Raw genomic sequence first — 17275 nt, forward strand, 5'->3', positions numbered from 1 at the left:
ACTTAATTGTTTACTACCATGATTGTAAACAATTACTTATGATCTATGACATTGTAAAGGAAGGGTATATTTGCCTAATAGACTAGTGAGACCATAAAATGATTCATGGTAAAGCAAGTTGAGTACAACATCCTAGATCCGTTGTTAACACATACGTCATTTTCTCATCTTTAAGTGCGCTTTTTGAGCTTGCATGACCATTACCCATAGCCATGTTAACTGTTAAAAAATACACGTCATACTTTGAAATACACACATCAAGCTCAATACTGACCCATGAGCGCCCATATGCAAAATTGTAAGGGGGATCTCGGATATTTTAACCATGGTTTAGTATGATATTTTGCCCTTGAAAACCAATTTCAGAAGATTAGAGTCGGTAAAATTTTGACATTTTTATAATGTATTCATTAATGGCTGGAGAAGAAATATTTTTATATTTTTGCAAAGAAAAAAGTACTAAAAGCAAGGAAGTTCTAATTTCTAAGGGGGGGGGAGCTCGAGCCCCCTTGCCCCCCTATATGGGCACCCTTGTACTGACCCTCAGTGCATGGAGATCAGGGGCATGCAAAGGGACACCTGTTGGCCCTAGCTTGAAAAGGGTCTGATATTTTTTAATGAGGGGTGAAATACATGCAAGGATGTAGGGGTAAACAATATGGAGGGGGCCGTAGAAGTCATTTGTGACAGCTCCAAAATTTCAGAACACGGCCCGGATGGAAATAGAAGACCACGAAAAGTATACCATCATTATGCTTTTATACTTCCATTCGCAAAGTCTGACCATCTCAAAAAAACTGCACTAAAGTTCAGCCATAAAATTACAATGTCTTTTAATGAAGACACTAAATGTGTGATACAATCACACGAAATACAGTCGACTCCCGCTACAATGCGATTCGACTTGCGCAAAATGGCTATAATGCGAATTTTTCACGAGTAACGAATTTTAGAGCTAACACCAGTTTTCCATCCACATCAGGAGATTTTTCAGAAGGAAATATCGGCTTCGTTATAAGCTACTAAATATTGATTTCGTGAATGTTATTACATCCCTTTAAGCATCACTGACAGCGAAAGTTCCCACAGCGAACTTGTCTACACATCGCATTGTTAGTGTATCCACTAACCACTCAGCAACTTCCATTTATTCATTCTAAATATTAAAGTTGATGAAACATAATGGCACCTTCATCTTAAGTTTGTGAAGATGGGAAGAAAAAGAAAGTTTCTGATAAAAAAAAAAGGCTAAGATTCCTTATATGCTTGAACAACTACAAAACGCCGACAGTAGCGAAACAATAAGCATGAATGAATCTTCCATACGTAAATTAAAAGTCTAAACAAAAAGATATTGGTAAAAGTTCAGAACTTAGTTTCAATATTGAAGCTTCCATTGCAGTCTTGCAAAGTAAATATTATGAAAATGGAAACTGATCTTGTATTCTGGAAAAAAGAGATCAGGAAAAGGGGCTGTTGCCACAAATTGAAACGTTAAAAAAGACACGGCGAAGCAACCGTATTTAAAACTGTATCAGGTAAGAATAACTATATCTGATCATGGAGCATTATCTTATGGAGCATGGAGGATCATCATTATCTTCAATTTTTAACTCACAAATATTGTTACTATATCTACTGTACAGCACTATTATAGTGCAGCATTTTATTATTACTTTATACTATGCGAACCGTGTTATGTCTTTCCCTTCCATTGATCATTTATTTTGTGCATCTCTAGCATTTAATGTAGAATAAAATAGTTTTGTATTTTTTAAATACAGTAAAAGTTCAGTTATTTATGTAAGAAAATGTAGTGTATAGTTGAGGAATACTTTAAAGCAGATTGAGGGGTGTTCTTAAGTGTCTGAATGAATTTGGTATGCTTCTAAAAAATTTGTATGCATATATTTGAGGAGTCTTGGAACACATCCCTCGCGTAAGTCGGTCTTGGCTGGTTGATACTCAAGCACAGATATAATCGAATATTAAAAAATGACAATTTCAGAAAAACACTAATTTAGAACCAACTTTCTTTAACATGATTTCATCATATTGAAAGGAAATTTCTTTACCTAAATGTAATTGCATTTTTTTTTAATTTCAAAAAACTCTTAAATAATTCTTATCTTTTTCTGCTCCAGCTTTTTAGTGAGACTAGTACATAATGGCTATTATATATGTGTATAAACAGTAGCAGATTTTAGGAGGGCCCAGGGGCCCTGTGCCCCCTCCCAAAAGGATGAATTAATTTCACTATTTTATTTATTACTTTTTAATTGACCTTTCATTTTGCATTTTTTGAACGTAGTTAATTAAAAAGAACACAAAACACACACAGCATATTTTGAATAAAAGCATTTTTGTTTGATAAAGAAGTATTACTGGAGTCAGAGGTCCAGAGTTGCAGAATACATTTAACTCCCTGGTTTCGAATTCAAGGGACCGTATTTTCGCGATCTGTCTCGTCCACTAATTCTTCTTTGATGGAATCAATAATTAACATGTTTTTTTTAAAATGTGTAGGCGCACATAAAAAGACTCATTTTGATCCAGAAACCTATTTGCGAAATTTCTTTTTCAGCTCATGAAAAATGCAAAATAAAAGAAAACATGGTAGTTTCTTGGAAAAATCATGATTTTTAATGGAAACGGAATGTAGTATCAAAATATGTTATCTCAACTGTATCATGGCTTTAAGAACAAACCAGTTACTGTTTTGAAATTCACACAGTAATAGTTTCTAAATTCTTCAGTAAAACTTATATGTTATGAAATTATGATTTTCTTTATAAATTAAGAAAACTCAAGTGAAGTATGGGTTTATTTAATAACCTTGCCCTCGTGTTATAATCATTACGATAATGTTCCTAAGTAAAGCCACTTATTGTCTAGCATCTCGGTGACATTATATTGGGTTTAGTATTTAAATTAAATGGCTTGAAAGGTTAAAAATGTTTTCCGTCCACATTCAAAGTATAATAGTGCATAATATTCACGTACTTAGAAGTAGATTCATTGACCTGAAGGAATCCTTAAAAAAAAAACAAGTTAATTTAAAAATAGAGAAAATAGAGTCATTAAAACTTTGTTATGAAACATTGAAGGCAGGGGGGCTATCTAATTACCTGTGCCCCCGCCAAAAGATTTTTCTGTATCCGCCCCTGTGTATAAAAGGTAACAAATGCCGTTAAAACACTGTATACAGATATCATGTAACATATTAAGGGTCTCTAACAGCTAATTTGAGTTTCCTCACTAGATCATTATCCAAAACACCCTCCCTCTTTGCCATTTCTTTTCCGGGGTTACTGCTCCCTACCCCTTTTCAGCTCAGCATAAATTGCCTGATTTACCATTGCTTAAAATTTTCTGGAATTATTTAGTTATTTGAAAACAAGCTGAAATGCATAACAAACAAAAATTAAATTACTAATGTTACATTACTAAACTGCGATACTAAAACAAAGTTAAATTACTATGTTCTTAAATTACATCTAAACACAGTCATTTATGATGAGGGGCTTTCAGTACTTTTAGAACATCTTAGAAGATAAAAAGAGAGAGTCTGATGTTCTTATAATCACAGAATATACATTAACACTATCAAAAAGCCTGCCAGAAGTATGGCATAACAAAACAGATGCAAATGACTATTTCCCCTTCTAAAACATTCAACCTTGTCGACAAGTTAAATGGTTTATCTCTATAAGGATATTATCTATATTTAGTCAAAAAGTTTGATAGGCAAAATTAAAACTAAACAACTGCAGAAAATTTAACTCATTTGTAAAAAATTTAAAGTGAAATAATTTTATGCTATAAATTATGTTGTTAATCATGACACTTTTTTTGCTAATCTACGATGCTAATCTTGAAAATGATTTTTTTTTCTTTTTGAAGGATATGCTTATGATTTGTTGGCTGATAAGCTACAGAATATGCATTTTGCTTATGATATAAAATAATGATTTTTTTTTTATTTTTTACAGTTTGCAATTGAATTATGTCGCAAAAATATCCAACAGATAATACAGAAAATGAAGTAAAAGTTAGTCATTTATTTTTCAACATTATTTCCCATACTACATTTTTACCAGATTTCATTTTTATAGCTTCAGTATGATCCATGTTATTAAAGCATTAAGACTGCATATGCTATACCTGACATTCATTGTTTTTCCTTTTTTTTTAAAAACTTCTGAATTATTATAAATTAACTCCACTGGTACACCTGTCCAGAACAGGCAATATCTAGTAATTACTGCTAGTCAAGGCCGTATCCAGAGGGGAGGCTCGACACCCCCCCCCCCCCCGAAACCCGAAATGTTTTCTTCCGTAAAACAGAACTTTTTTTTATATATATTTCTAATGTCAGAAAAGGAAAATAACAAAGAGTTTTTATTCTTAATTTTGTAACTATTAAACAAGTGAAAATTTGAAGAAATACAGAAAAAGCAATTCAAGTTCTCATTAGCTGCAAAGCATACTTGAAATTTAGACCCTTAATTAGGACTTCCTGCTCTCTTTCCCAATTCAATTCAGGGCCAAGGCAGGCCTCTTGTTAGTTTGGTAGACTTGCCCTTATCCAGGGACGTGCACAGAAATTTTGGGGTCTGTCACAAATGACTTTTTTTGGCCCCTCCATATTGTTTACCCCTATTTTCAACCCTAGTTTTAAAAATATTGGGACACCCCTTCAGGCTTGGGCCCCCTCCTAAAACTCATAAAACTTACACTGCAGCGATTTCAAGCTGGGGACTTCCCAAGGGTCGGGCCTCTAGTTCCCGATTAGGCTAGTATCTGGTTACCAAGATGTGCCAAATTCAGCTCCTTGATACATCCTGAGTAAAAAATGCTAAAATCATAATTCTTGCTTTTTTGTAGCATATTTTTCAAGATCAATTTTTGTGACTGATATGTTCCATGTCTTGCCATTTATTTAATACAAAATTCAGTATTTTGGAAGTTCTTTTGTTATTACTTCTACTGCATTCTGTCAATATCTTTAGCATGAGAGAAAAAAAACAACACTTACTCTACTCTATTTCATTTTCTGCACTACTAGCGATTGAAAAAAAAAATGTTTGTTTTGAGAAATATTTTGTTGCATTTATTTTTAACTTAAAACGGGTGTGTCTTACAAAGTTATAATCATTTTGTAAGACTGTGCAATCAACTTCTAAAAAGTGCAAATAAAGTGCTTTAAATAATTTCAACTGTTTTTGAGTCTTTGAAAATTATTTAAGCTTTTGAAATTCCTTGAAAAGTTCTTCAATTTTGTCACTTATCAAGAAAAAGTATGAATTGTCCAAATGGGCAGAATATTACTCTTTTGTTCTTATCTTCTGAATCTTTACACCATTTCTTTTAAACCATTTTGTACAATTTTTATAATGCAGGGCATTTGATGAAAAGGGGGTGAGGGATGTTGGGGAAGTGATCAAAAACAAACTACACTAAAAGCTTGATGACGATGTGCTTCTCCTTTCTCGGTTTCCTTTTCTTTTTGGTCAATTAATGTCAACGATTTGTCGATCAAGCAATTTTTATTTTGATTGATCTTGATTTGCAAAAGAATGCATAACTTTTAAAAGACTTTGTTTGCCTATTTTTCTTCATATTTTTGTAGTCTCAATTACCCCATATAAGGCCTCAAAATACAAATTTTTATATGTTTTTCAAAAAAATTCCGGACCCCCTGAAATTATGGATGTTCTACATCCGACTTAAAGGGACACTCTTCTGTTATCCTCACCACAACAAGATGAATAAAAAAAAAGTTAAAAAAAAAAAAACAGTCCAACAGTGGAATCATTAAAAATCAAGACAAAAAACATCTTCTATGTTAATATTTTATGTGTTGTATGTGTGTCTATATGTATATGTGTGTGTGTTAGGGCGATGTGCGAATCTGGACCCCTCCCGAAAAAAATTCTGGATACGGCCTTCCTGCTAGTAGATACATACATGTGAGTATATGGGTACAAACATACAGATACAGCCAGACTTCGATATAAGGTCACTTTCCTTTTAAAGTCCCGACTCATTGAATAGGGATTCTGTGTGATGGATTATCGGATATATGGTCAGGTCTCAAATACTGCCATCGCTTATAAGGTCATTTTTGTCTGACTTTCTTTGAGTGATTTCAATGTCTCACTGATCCAGTTCCACGAATTTTCTCTAGTACATAATTTTTTATCGACAAAATGCCATCTGCTCAATGAATATAAGGAAAACTTTTCCACGAAACCCTTTATCCCGTCAAATTCTAGGAAAAAAACATGTAGAGAGACTGGAATGCTGTAGATGGATTGAGGGTGACAGCTTTTAGATAAAGGACAAGATCAATAGAGAGGGCTTTAAGCAATGCATAAAAATTTTGAAGGCAGGTCCCCTATAGTTTCACGAGTCCATCTTAATCACATGTCCATTTTCGGCCAGCAAATCACTGGAAATTATCCCATTCCAGTGATTTTTTCACTTGCAGTAATTTCTGAATTAAAATTTTAACAAATAATTTCCTAATTTCTAACTAATTGCATTATTTTTAATTGCCTCAACTTAATGGGAACATCATGACTTCATCAAGTGATATAGTTTTGAAAACATTATATTTTAGATTTTTTTTTTGATAAAAGTTTATGAACCAGTTATAAGGTCACTCCGGTTATAAGGTCACATTCTCGAAGTCCCGAAGGGTGACCTTATATCTGGGTTCGACCGTATATAGATGCCATAAGGATGACTGAAAAGTAAAGCGGTTTCTCTTTAAACAATAATGCAGTTTCTCTTTAAACAATAATGCAATTACTCTCGTTATCAGCAATGCTTGCATATTTTCCATCCCAGAAAGGTAAAAATCAAATTGGTTTTAGAGAAAAATATTTGGAAAAGACATTTTGGAATATTAGTCAAACTTTGTCACATAAAAAGTTCTGTGGTGATTGAAACAAAGGGAACTCAGATGGTGCAATGTCAGGTGAGTATAGCCCAACAATTATCAACAGAAAACATGTGAACATGAAAAAGGATTGCTCAAGACCACATTGCCCAACATGAACTGGAAAAAAAATTGTGGTGAGTTGCCTCATATACTAAACCCTGACAACACTGCATATCTGATTTTTCTTTATTATTTAACATACCTTTTATGCAACTAAGCATTTGAAAACTTTCACGCTTCCTAGCAAAAGGTTGTTGAAAACAATAGTATTTATATCACTGACTGAACATAAACACGTTAAAACTTATTTAAAGGAAAAAAGAAGTTTTACTCTAGTCATCCTTATAAAGTTGCGTCATTTTATAGCAAATTTATGGCTAGAGTGTAATAGCTTCAACTCCCTTTGTGTTTTATTGCATATTATTTAACTTTTTATAAAGAAATCACGGTTATGACGAAATTTTTATTTGGTTCCTTTGACTTTGCTATAAATGTACGCTACGGTATATATATAATAGCACGCATGTAAAATATACACACAAATGTATGTATATATTTGAAAAACGGATAAAATCTAAAAAACACTTGTAATAAAAAAGACACCATAGCAGAAGTCATGCATTTATGTTACATTGAACAAGTACAACGATTCAATGGATGTAAACGCAGGGATACACAAAAGTTTTCTTCTGCATTGGCAAACACCAGGCAGAAATAAACATACGAAAAAGCACCAACGCATATTGATTCGTCAATTTTGCAACTCCTTTTATTTGCTTGATGGTTGGTAAAAAGTTAATCATATAATTTATTGCCATGCTTTAAAAAATATCTGAAAATTAATTTTCTTTTTTTGGTAATTTGTTTCAAATTAGGTATTCTTGGAACTGAATATTATTTCTGCATGTTTTGGGAAGAAAATTCAACTTAAAATGCTAAGATACAGTAATCATGAATAGCTATTTCTTAAATCATTACTTAATAATTTCTTGTATTAAAGATATTATAGTTAATTCATTTACAATAAGTTTTTCACTTCCATTTTGTCTGCTTCAAGCTAAATTCTTTCTTTAAAGTCCACTCCTCTTTTTTTTTTTTTTTTTTTCAGAAACCGCTATTTAGGTGCGTTTTACTAAAGTTTACTTGATTGAAAAGGTGCTATTTTATATGCTCAATCCATTTAAGAGGGCATGAGGTTTGACGTACATGTTTGCACTTCATTCCGGAAATTACAAACCTTTGCTCTTAAATTCTTTGCATTCTTTTTTAAATACAAAAAAAAAATTGTTTAGAAAGTAAATACATTTATATTATAATACACAATGGTTCCACATTCAGTAAACTCCTGAATATCTGTGGATTAGGGTGGCGCAGTAACCGTGGATAGTCCGCAAATACGGTAAAAACGGTGCTAGTGTATGCAACAGCTTAAAAAGATCAATGATACTTGCATACATTAGAACTATAGCTAAGACGATAACCAGGTATGTAAAAAGTGCACATTAAAAGCTAAAGAAAGGATAGCTCATTATTGCTTTTACAATAGTTATGGATTTTACAATATAGAAATATCCAAAACTTCCGTTAAATTCCCCACCCCCAGCCATGATTCCTTAAATTTCTACAAGGAAAGCTTTTTTTCCCTTGAACTGCACCCAAGGTGATAGCAGAAAAGTGGGGGAGGGGTTGATTTAGACACAATATCTCTGTAATCTTTTTTTCAAGTATACTAGCTCCCCCAAATCCGACTATGCCATAGCCATTCCTTCTCATAAACAAGGTGGCTCCTCTTCAGTTTGGTTGCCCAAGTCCCCTACTCCCCAAAAACTTTTACTACATTACTATCCTCATAAAACTGTACCCAAAATGAGCACCCCCCCCCCCTCTCTCCGACAATCAAGCTCCTAGTTTCTGAGAAACTTTTTACCTATCTAAACTTCAGTCACAATCTTCTCATTCAACAGAATGTGTAAACTGTAATGCAAGTGTTTCATTTGTACAAATCAAGCATTGTTCGAGACTTAAAGGCAAAATCAAAATACTTCAGTAGCAATAAATAGTAAACACAACATTAACAAAGGGAAATAAAAAATGTCGACACTTGTTTTGGAGTATTGGAGTAAAAGGAATGTCTTTAAAAAATATATAAAACTTTCATTTGTCCATAAGCTCAATTTTTATGCATTTTTTAATGTATAAAATGGGATACAAGAAGTTTCTATACATCCCAAAACATGTGTCTGCAATTTTTTCAGAAAATGTTGTGCTTCAATAACATTGTGCAATTCATAATTTCAGCAAAGGTATTGTTTTTATTTCATAATTTAGTTGCTATGTTGCTCAATGATAATGTTATACATGGGGGTAGCCAGAGGGGTGCAGGGAGGGGCAACTGCCCTTTCCAAGAAGAGAACCTCTGACCCCCACCCCAAAGGTAATTTAAATTTGCAGCTTTAGGACTTTGATTTTTAAAATATGAGAGCCAAATAACTGCCTTTTCTGCTATCATCTGACCAAAAATAGTACATAATAATTTTAGAGAGGGGGGGGGGGAATTTAATTTCAAGTGATTTCTAGGATCTGGTGTTGGCAGGGGAGAACTAAAAAGTACTATATTGTTGTATGCTTGCCCCTCCCTAACGGGAATAATGGCTACGCCCATATTATATCTTGCCTTTTTAAGACGCATAATTAAAAATAACTAATAAAGAAAACACTTTATTATGCTATTGATGTATTTGAATGATAATTTTTTGTTAAACTCCATCCAGACTAGATCTCTATCCTTTTTAAATCAGTGTAGCACACGCTTGCAAAAATGCTTTTAACCCGTAACAGGGGAGGTGAAAAAGTAGGAAGTAACAGGGCATGTGAGATCTCAGAAACCGCTCTATTTGCATTTTTTTTTTAAATCGTGCAATAAAGGTACATTCCTGTAATTTCCTTCAGATGTTCTTTAAACTTTTATTAGCACAGGGAAAAATATTTTTGAATTTTGAATTGAAATATACTTTTCCTGAGGAAATTTTGCTAGAACCTTAAGATTTTTTGAGAAAATTCATATGCTGCAGTAAATAATTTACTACTCACAATAAAAATAAATCTATAATTTATTAATGAATTTATTTTGGTTATTTAATATCTGTGGAACATTTTAATATCATAAAATTGACTATATCACATTTGACAGCACCTTAACTGTTAGTATATAACGTCGTATTTCCAGAAATAATTCAGCCCTCATTGTCCCTTGAACATTCATTGCATAATTTTTATGAACATTTCAAACAACTCTCAACCTTATCTAGAATATTTTGAATTGCTTCTGAATAACACGGATACGATAAATGAATCCATCCCTTCGGTCCTAATGTTATATAAGAGCCATGTCTACTACTGCCAAAAATTGTAAATCTGAACAGGAAGTGAGGACTCACAAACCTCTTGTCTGAATGCAATGAAGTTTAAATCAGATGCACTTGCCAAAAGATACTGAAAAGCAAGGGGGGTGTTCAAGGTCACAAAATAAAAAGCTATTGGGAAAAACCATTCAATCGGTGTAAAAATGAAATGTGGGCGGTGGGATGAACTTTTGAGCAGTCTGAGGTCGCACGTCCCCTGTTATGGGTTAATGAGATATTTTAGACAGAAAATATGAATAATTTTATGAAAGACCAGCATTGTAAAATCAACCGAGGGGGGGGGGAGGGGAGGGGAAGCAAAAAAAATTTCAGTCTTAAAAATTTGTTTTGAAAAACAGCAAAAATTTAAAATTGAAAAGAAGTCTGTTTTTGAAATAACGAAAATCAGTTTTTATAAGACAAATACTTTTCTTACCCAAGTTTTCTCACCCCATTTCGTTCCAAAGCATATTTAAAAAAACATTTCCATGGACCCACTTAGATAACCTGAGTAGTGAGTACCCAAGAAAATCTCAATGTATAATATTCAATCAGATGCTCATTTTGGACTTTCTTGTTTATGAATTATGTATGAGAAATTACTGAAACATTATATAAAATGTCAAATTTATAGCAGCTATTAAATTAAGCAGAAAAAACTAATCTCATTTTAATGATAGAGCATTAATTTCTACATGCAAACAAAAAAAAAAATATTGACAAAAAAAAAAACTTGTTCGCTTAAAAAATTATCAGAGCTAAAGACTTTACTTTTATAGCAAATAATAAATCAACACGCCATTTTTTAGACAAGAAAGATCAACCTAAGCTCATTTTAACACAACAAGAAGTCATTATAACAAATAGGTACAAGATATTGCATGTTATTTAGTCATGTGTAAAAAATACTGTTTTTTTCTCCCTTTTCTTAGATCCTATTTGTGACAAAACACACTGAAAGTTGTGCCAGAATCGCTTAGTTCTTAAATTGGAAACCATGGTTTGCAATTGTTCTAAGATTTTTTTCAAAATAGTTGAGTTTATCCTCTTAATTATATGTTGTAAAATCATTCCTCTTATACAATATTTTCGTAAAATTTTCATAATTTTTATCGTTTGTGTGTGGTTCTTATTTCTTCGATTCATAAAATTTAAAAACTTAATATTACAATATCTATATAGCAGCAGACTCACTATGTGAGGGGGAGATTCACCCCAGGAGTGACCCAGCAAAGGGTATCGCCCAAAGTGGATTTAAGACTTCATAAAATCTATTAATCCTTTAATTCTGAAAATTTCCCCCAATACATCTTAAGTTATGGTAATCTATCAATTTTCAAAGAAAATACAGCATAATATTGTGAGGAGGGGTACAATTGCATAAACTTCGTGTTTACACAAAACATAAAAAGTTGTTCTTTTGAAGCGGGGGAAGGGGGGGCAGAACACAAATTACCACCCCGGGTGACATCTGTGCTAGAATTGCCAATGCATATAGATATAATGCCATTTTGGCTATACACACGAAAGTATCTCTCTCTTTTATCAACTGTTACACGTAAATATCACAATATATTTTACTATGCTATTAAACTACTTAAATTGATTCAGTCACTTATTATGAGACAATTTCTTTTAAACGATCAAACTTTCAATGGAAAAAATTTGAATAAATATCAAATCAAGCAAGGTAATTTTAATTGCAAGTATATAATTTCAAAATTTTTTTTAGCCTTATTAATGGTTAAATTGGAACATTTTTAGTAAAAAAAGATTTTCATTGATACATATCAACATATGAGACAGTGAGAAGTGAAGGGATGTAAGGGGAAATTTAAGTTTTGGATTAAATGTGTGCCAAACCCTTAGTAGGCTTCCATTAAAAATAGAGAGTTTTTCGTCCACCATTTGTACGGGTTATCTTTAAGTTTTTAATTTTGCCACTTGCACCCTTTTGCTTTGCAATGCCTTTTGTAATTGGTTAAAAAAAAGAAAATTGATTTGTACTCTGTGGTAAATTTGAAGCACCTGCACTCAAAATCTATTGAGTATGAGAAATGTTTTCCAGAACTTTAAAAACTGAGTGTACGGTATCTATGTATGTCACTCAAACTTCTTCCGAACACTTGAGAATCGACAATTGATCCAGGTGTTGATAGATTCGTAATTTTTCTGGCGTTATACTTAGGAAGTTTTCGTTTTTCTATGACTTTAAACAGTAGAGATATCAATTAAAACTCAAATTCTCAAGGATGTACCTATTGTCCGAAGGAAAGCACATGCTGCCAAAAGCTTCCCTCAGTTCTTCTATTCTCAAGGTTACGTTTTTCTCGCCTCCGAACAAAGGCCTTTATATTCTATGGCTTACATTTTCTCTCTCTTTTTCTGTTTAAAGCAGAAGGAAGTGATTGAATGATTCAAGTAAATATTTAATTGGAGGTGCTTGGAGGATTTGGAGTCGAATGGTTGTAAAGGTGTGCAGCACCGAGATTAATGTACTGCTCACTAATTAACATACCTTTGCATTTGGCATCGCCAAAGTACATCGCCAAAGGCGGTGTACACCAATCTGCAGCAGGGGCGTTAGTTCAGCAGCCGCAGGAGGCTAATCTAGCCATCCTGGTGGCTAGTATCATATATGGTTGGATGTTTATTTTGTGCTGAAGTGAAAGTAAATTACCCCATAAAAGAAAAGAAAGAAAACAAGAGAGAAAAATTCATCTAGATTGGGAAAAAGAGTAATTTGTTAAATGAATAAAAATAATAAAGAATTTTCTACAACATAAAAAAACTGTCTCATTGCATAGGCTAAAAGCATTCTAATCAGGGCAGAACAGCACACAATTCAGCATTTTATTCATTAAACTTGCCACAGAATTAAAAGTTTTCAGAGACTAGAAATCTCATTCTAGACTTGAGAATAACCAGCCTAGTTTACGAAAATTGCAGAGCATAATTCCATACAATATTTCTTCATTTGGATATGAGTCAGCACAATTTATTTTTGCAGAAAATGATTTTTTAGGAGAAAATTTGTTAATTTCTTAAATTTAAATAGAATAGCAAGCAGAATAATGGCATACTTTGAAAATTTGAGCATTATATACTGGATCGGTAAGAATTTAATTTACGTATAAAAGCACTTCCATAGGTATAATCAATTTTTATCAAGTTATTAATGCTCAAAAATGTAAGATAATTTTGACACAGTTTAAGTAGTTGAATATACATGCTGCATTAAAAATCTGTTTTTAATTTAGCTGCAAGGTGTAGCCGGCAAAACTGATTCTAAATTACTGTGGGAAAAGGTGCTAATGTTTTCGTGCAGGACTTACACTGTGTTTCTGTGGATAAGTCTTTCTTGTCTTGAGGCATGTCAAACTGTGTATTGTTGTTCCCTGCTAGAAATGAAATGTGTTACTCATACAAATAAAAATTATCATTAATACATTCTACCATTTTTGGAAATAATATAAGAAAACATATCAAAGAAATAAAAGAAATTACAGAGCTAATTATATTCTAAAACTAGATGCTATAACTGCACCGCAAAATTTACAAATAATATAAACAAACTAAAGCTACACACATTCTAGCACTACAGAAAAAATTAAAAGAAAAAGCAAGCAAACATGTTCATTAGGAGTTAAACAGATAAAAATTTGAATGGAGAAAAAAAAGATAGGAGTAAAAATTAAGAGTAAGAAATATAAGGAAAAAACAAATCTTTTCAAGAATTTCAAAAGAACAGTTCTTTGGAAATCTTTTCACAAATGCAGAGCGGTATGCTAAATTGTTGTCAACACAGGCTCAAAACAATAGTAAAGACAGGTCAATGATCTATATTTACTTATTGCCTGTTTAATCCAGACTTGCACGCCTTGAATCATAAAACTGCATGCAAAGCTTAAAATGTTTCATTGATCAAGTATTTACATTTTTAAATTGCTGCACCTTGAATTTCATAATTACAATAATGTTTCTGCTTTGTGGATAGCAGGAAAATAAAGGGGAAAAAACAAAATCATACACACAAGGAGGATTCTTAAAGCATCCCAAGCCTCACAAAAGCTTTATCTTTCTTGATCCTCCAAATGATTTGTCTGGCTCATAAAATATAAAAACAATTTATAACGGTATTTACTTGGATAAAATGAACAAATATGCGATTGTCCCTCAGTTCTTTTAGTTTTACTAATAGAGTGAAACCTTGTGTATAACAATACTGTCTCTAACAATAAACCTGTCTATAACGATATTTTCCTTGGTCCGAGCAAAATTTTAGCATAAATAATCAAACTGTCTATAACGATAACCTGTCTATAACAATATTTTTTTAGGTCCCAACAGTATTGTTGTAGACAGGTTTTACTGTATAAATAAAAAAAGTTTACTGAATTCTTTTTTAGTTACTACTAATTTAAAACAACCAGGTGGTATTAAATATAGTCAAGTAAAAGATCAGCTAAATCAAGACATAGGAATTTTTATGCGACAGATATAATTTTTTCTCACTACTTAAAAACCCTGCTATCTTTTTACAGTCTTGTTATATACCCACAGCTACCATCAAGTTTGCTACTAAACATAATTGTTTCATTGCCTGTATTATGAAAAATAGTCTACGTACTAGTAGCCAAGTGCATGATATAGTTTCTAAAATAGTCCTCTTTTGTGTTTACATTGCTTTTATATCATAATGATGCAATGCTTTTTAATAAATAAACATACCGCGGATGAGTGGTGTGTAAGCAGGACTACTCAAAACAGGGGGCTAGACTTAAATTTAAGGTATATTTTTTGAAAATTTTCCCCAAAATTTTAAAAATGAAAAAAACAACTTAAAACACATTTTACAGACTTGAGTCCCACCCTTTTAAATGAAAACTGAAGAAACAATTACTGGTACATTTCACTGGTATTTCATTGTTATTTTTTAATGTAATAATTTAAGTGACGTAACTTCCACTTTTATTGTATAAAGCTTTAAACAGGTAGGGAATGTAAGGCAAAGTGAAATATTTAATGATGTGCAATAATGATATAATGTAAATGAACACTGAAGAAACAATTACTGACATATTCTGGTACATTTCAGGTAGTCTGACTGGTAATCAAAGATAACAGTAAAAGACAGGTTGTATGAAAAGCGCTAGAAATGCTGAAGTGAGATACTTCTAGTCTTGTAAAAATGAGTCTTCATTTCAAAAAATAAATGCAACAGCAAGAAATAAAAAAGCAAAACTTAATTGACAATAATTCAAAACGAAAATAAGTTTACAAAAATCATAATAGCGGAAAGGCTCTCTTCGAAAAGAACTCTTTTCGAAAATCGCGATTACAAAAACTAAAGATTTCACACTAAATTATGAATATCACACATTCCTGATCTCCAATATGTTTATCACATTTCATTTTCCTTCTTTTCAAAATGCTTTTTTTTTTCAAAATAATAAACTTAGAAAAATGCTTAAAAGTAAATTTTCAATTTTTCACCCGAGATCAAAAAGGTAGTTTATTGCAACTTAGTTCCTTTTTAACTAAAATAGTTGCCGTTTTTTGGAATTGAGTTCTTAAACTGTGCAATACTTTTCAATCAAATCTGGCATGGAAAGCATTCTGAAGTCCTCCAACAGGGTACCTGTGATGGTTTCGGACACCTATACTACCACAAAAGGTATGTGATTCAACTAGAACAATGAAAGTAGTTGGAGTTTCTGAAATTTGTGTTTCTACTCCCAAGAAGTTTCGGAGAAAATATCGCAAAACGTTCATGCAAGGAAATCTAGTTTGCAATGAGCACCGAGCATTAAATCTCAATTTGACGATGAAAATTTTGTACTGAAATGTAATTTTTCTGTATTTAACTTTGTCTTGTTGTTACAAATGATAGATAATTGTACGCACTGAAACATATTTTTGGCATATGTTGACAATTAAATTTGTTGTATAATGATAGTAAAATAAATAATCCAAAATAATCAATAAGAATAATTATTAATAAAAAATTATTTTTCTTGTCCTTGTAATAATAATCATTACCGGTTTGCATGAGTACGAAAAACAATAATGAGTACTCAGTTATTGAATAACTAGTGGTACTCGCACAGCTTTCCCCGTAATAGAAAAAATAAAAGGTCTTTTGGTTCGCCTGTATATTTACAAAATGTGTATGGTGAATTTTCTCGCCAATTGGCTTGTACCCATGTTATGGTTCCACGTTATGATAATTTCGTATCTCGCCAATTGGCTTGTGCCCATGTTACGGTTCCACGTTATGATAATTTTGTAATTTACTCGTCCATTTTATGATAGTTTTGTTCTTAAAATTGGAATAGAAAAAGAAACACATCGAATTATCGAAAAATCGCTTCGAGGTGCACATCCCCATGCTACAAACTAACTTTGTGCCATTTCATGAAAATCGGCCGAACGGTCTAGGCGCTATGTGTGTCACAGAGATCCAGACATCCTACAGACATGCTACAGATATCCAGACAGAGAGACTTTCAGCTTTATTATTAGTAAAGATGGTACAGTCGAACTCGCTTGTAATGAGCGTGAAGGGATCAAGATAAAGTTGGTTAGTTGATTTGAACTGCCGTGTTGTATCTTTCTTGATATTGTTTTTGAGGAACGTGAGGTCCGAAAAACATTGTCATTTCCCTCCCTGGCTTCAAAATAATTTGAAGTTATTCTGCACTTTAGAAGGCAAGTATGTCAAGGGCAAAAAAAAACTTCAAATTCTTTACATTTGTTGTTCTGGTGGTGGTTTTCATTTTTTTTTTCTCTCTCTTGACTTTTTAGCTAGAGTATGTCATTGAAATAACATTCTCTTCAACAAATATAGTTTTTGAATGCTCCTCTACTCTACGAATTTCAAAAACAGGGCAGTGTCATCACTTGTTCTCATGATTTATGTCTT

At 32.4% G+C, this 17275-nt stretch overlaps 1 protein-coding gene across 11 annotated transcripts in view; it reads right to left on the reverse strand.

Moving 5' to 3' along the window:
* The window catches only part of LOC129231789 (cAMP-dependent protein kinase catalytic subunit 1), a 401869-nt gene that overhangs the window by 49708 nt on the left and 334886 nt on the right, over nt 1–17275 (reverse strand). For 4 of the 11 annotated variants that reach the window (XM_054866158.1, XM_054866159.1, XM_054866156.1 and 1 more), the window contains exon 2: nt 13686–13751. The exons of 4 other annotated variants lie outside the window; for them this stretch is intronic. In XM_054866158.1, coding sequence (XP_054722133.1) covers nt 13686–13751 — 66 coding nt within the window. The remainder of the gene's footprint in view (nt 1–13685; nt 13752–17275) is intronic. 3 more of the 11 variants (XM_054866160.1, XM_054866161.1, XM_054866157.1) reach the window with 1 other exon arrangement.

The sequence above is a fragment of the Uloborus diversus genome, chromosome 10, assembly GCF_026930045.1.
Source record: "Uloborus diversus isolate 005 chromosome 10, Udiv.v.3.1, whole genome shotgun sequence".
Classification (NCBI taxonomy): Eukaryota; Metazoa; Arthropoda; class Arachnida; order Araneae; family Uloboridae; genus Uloborus; species Uloborus diversus.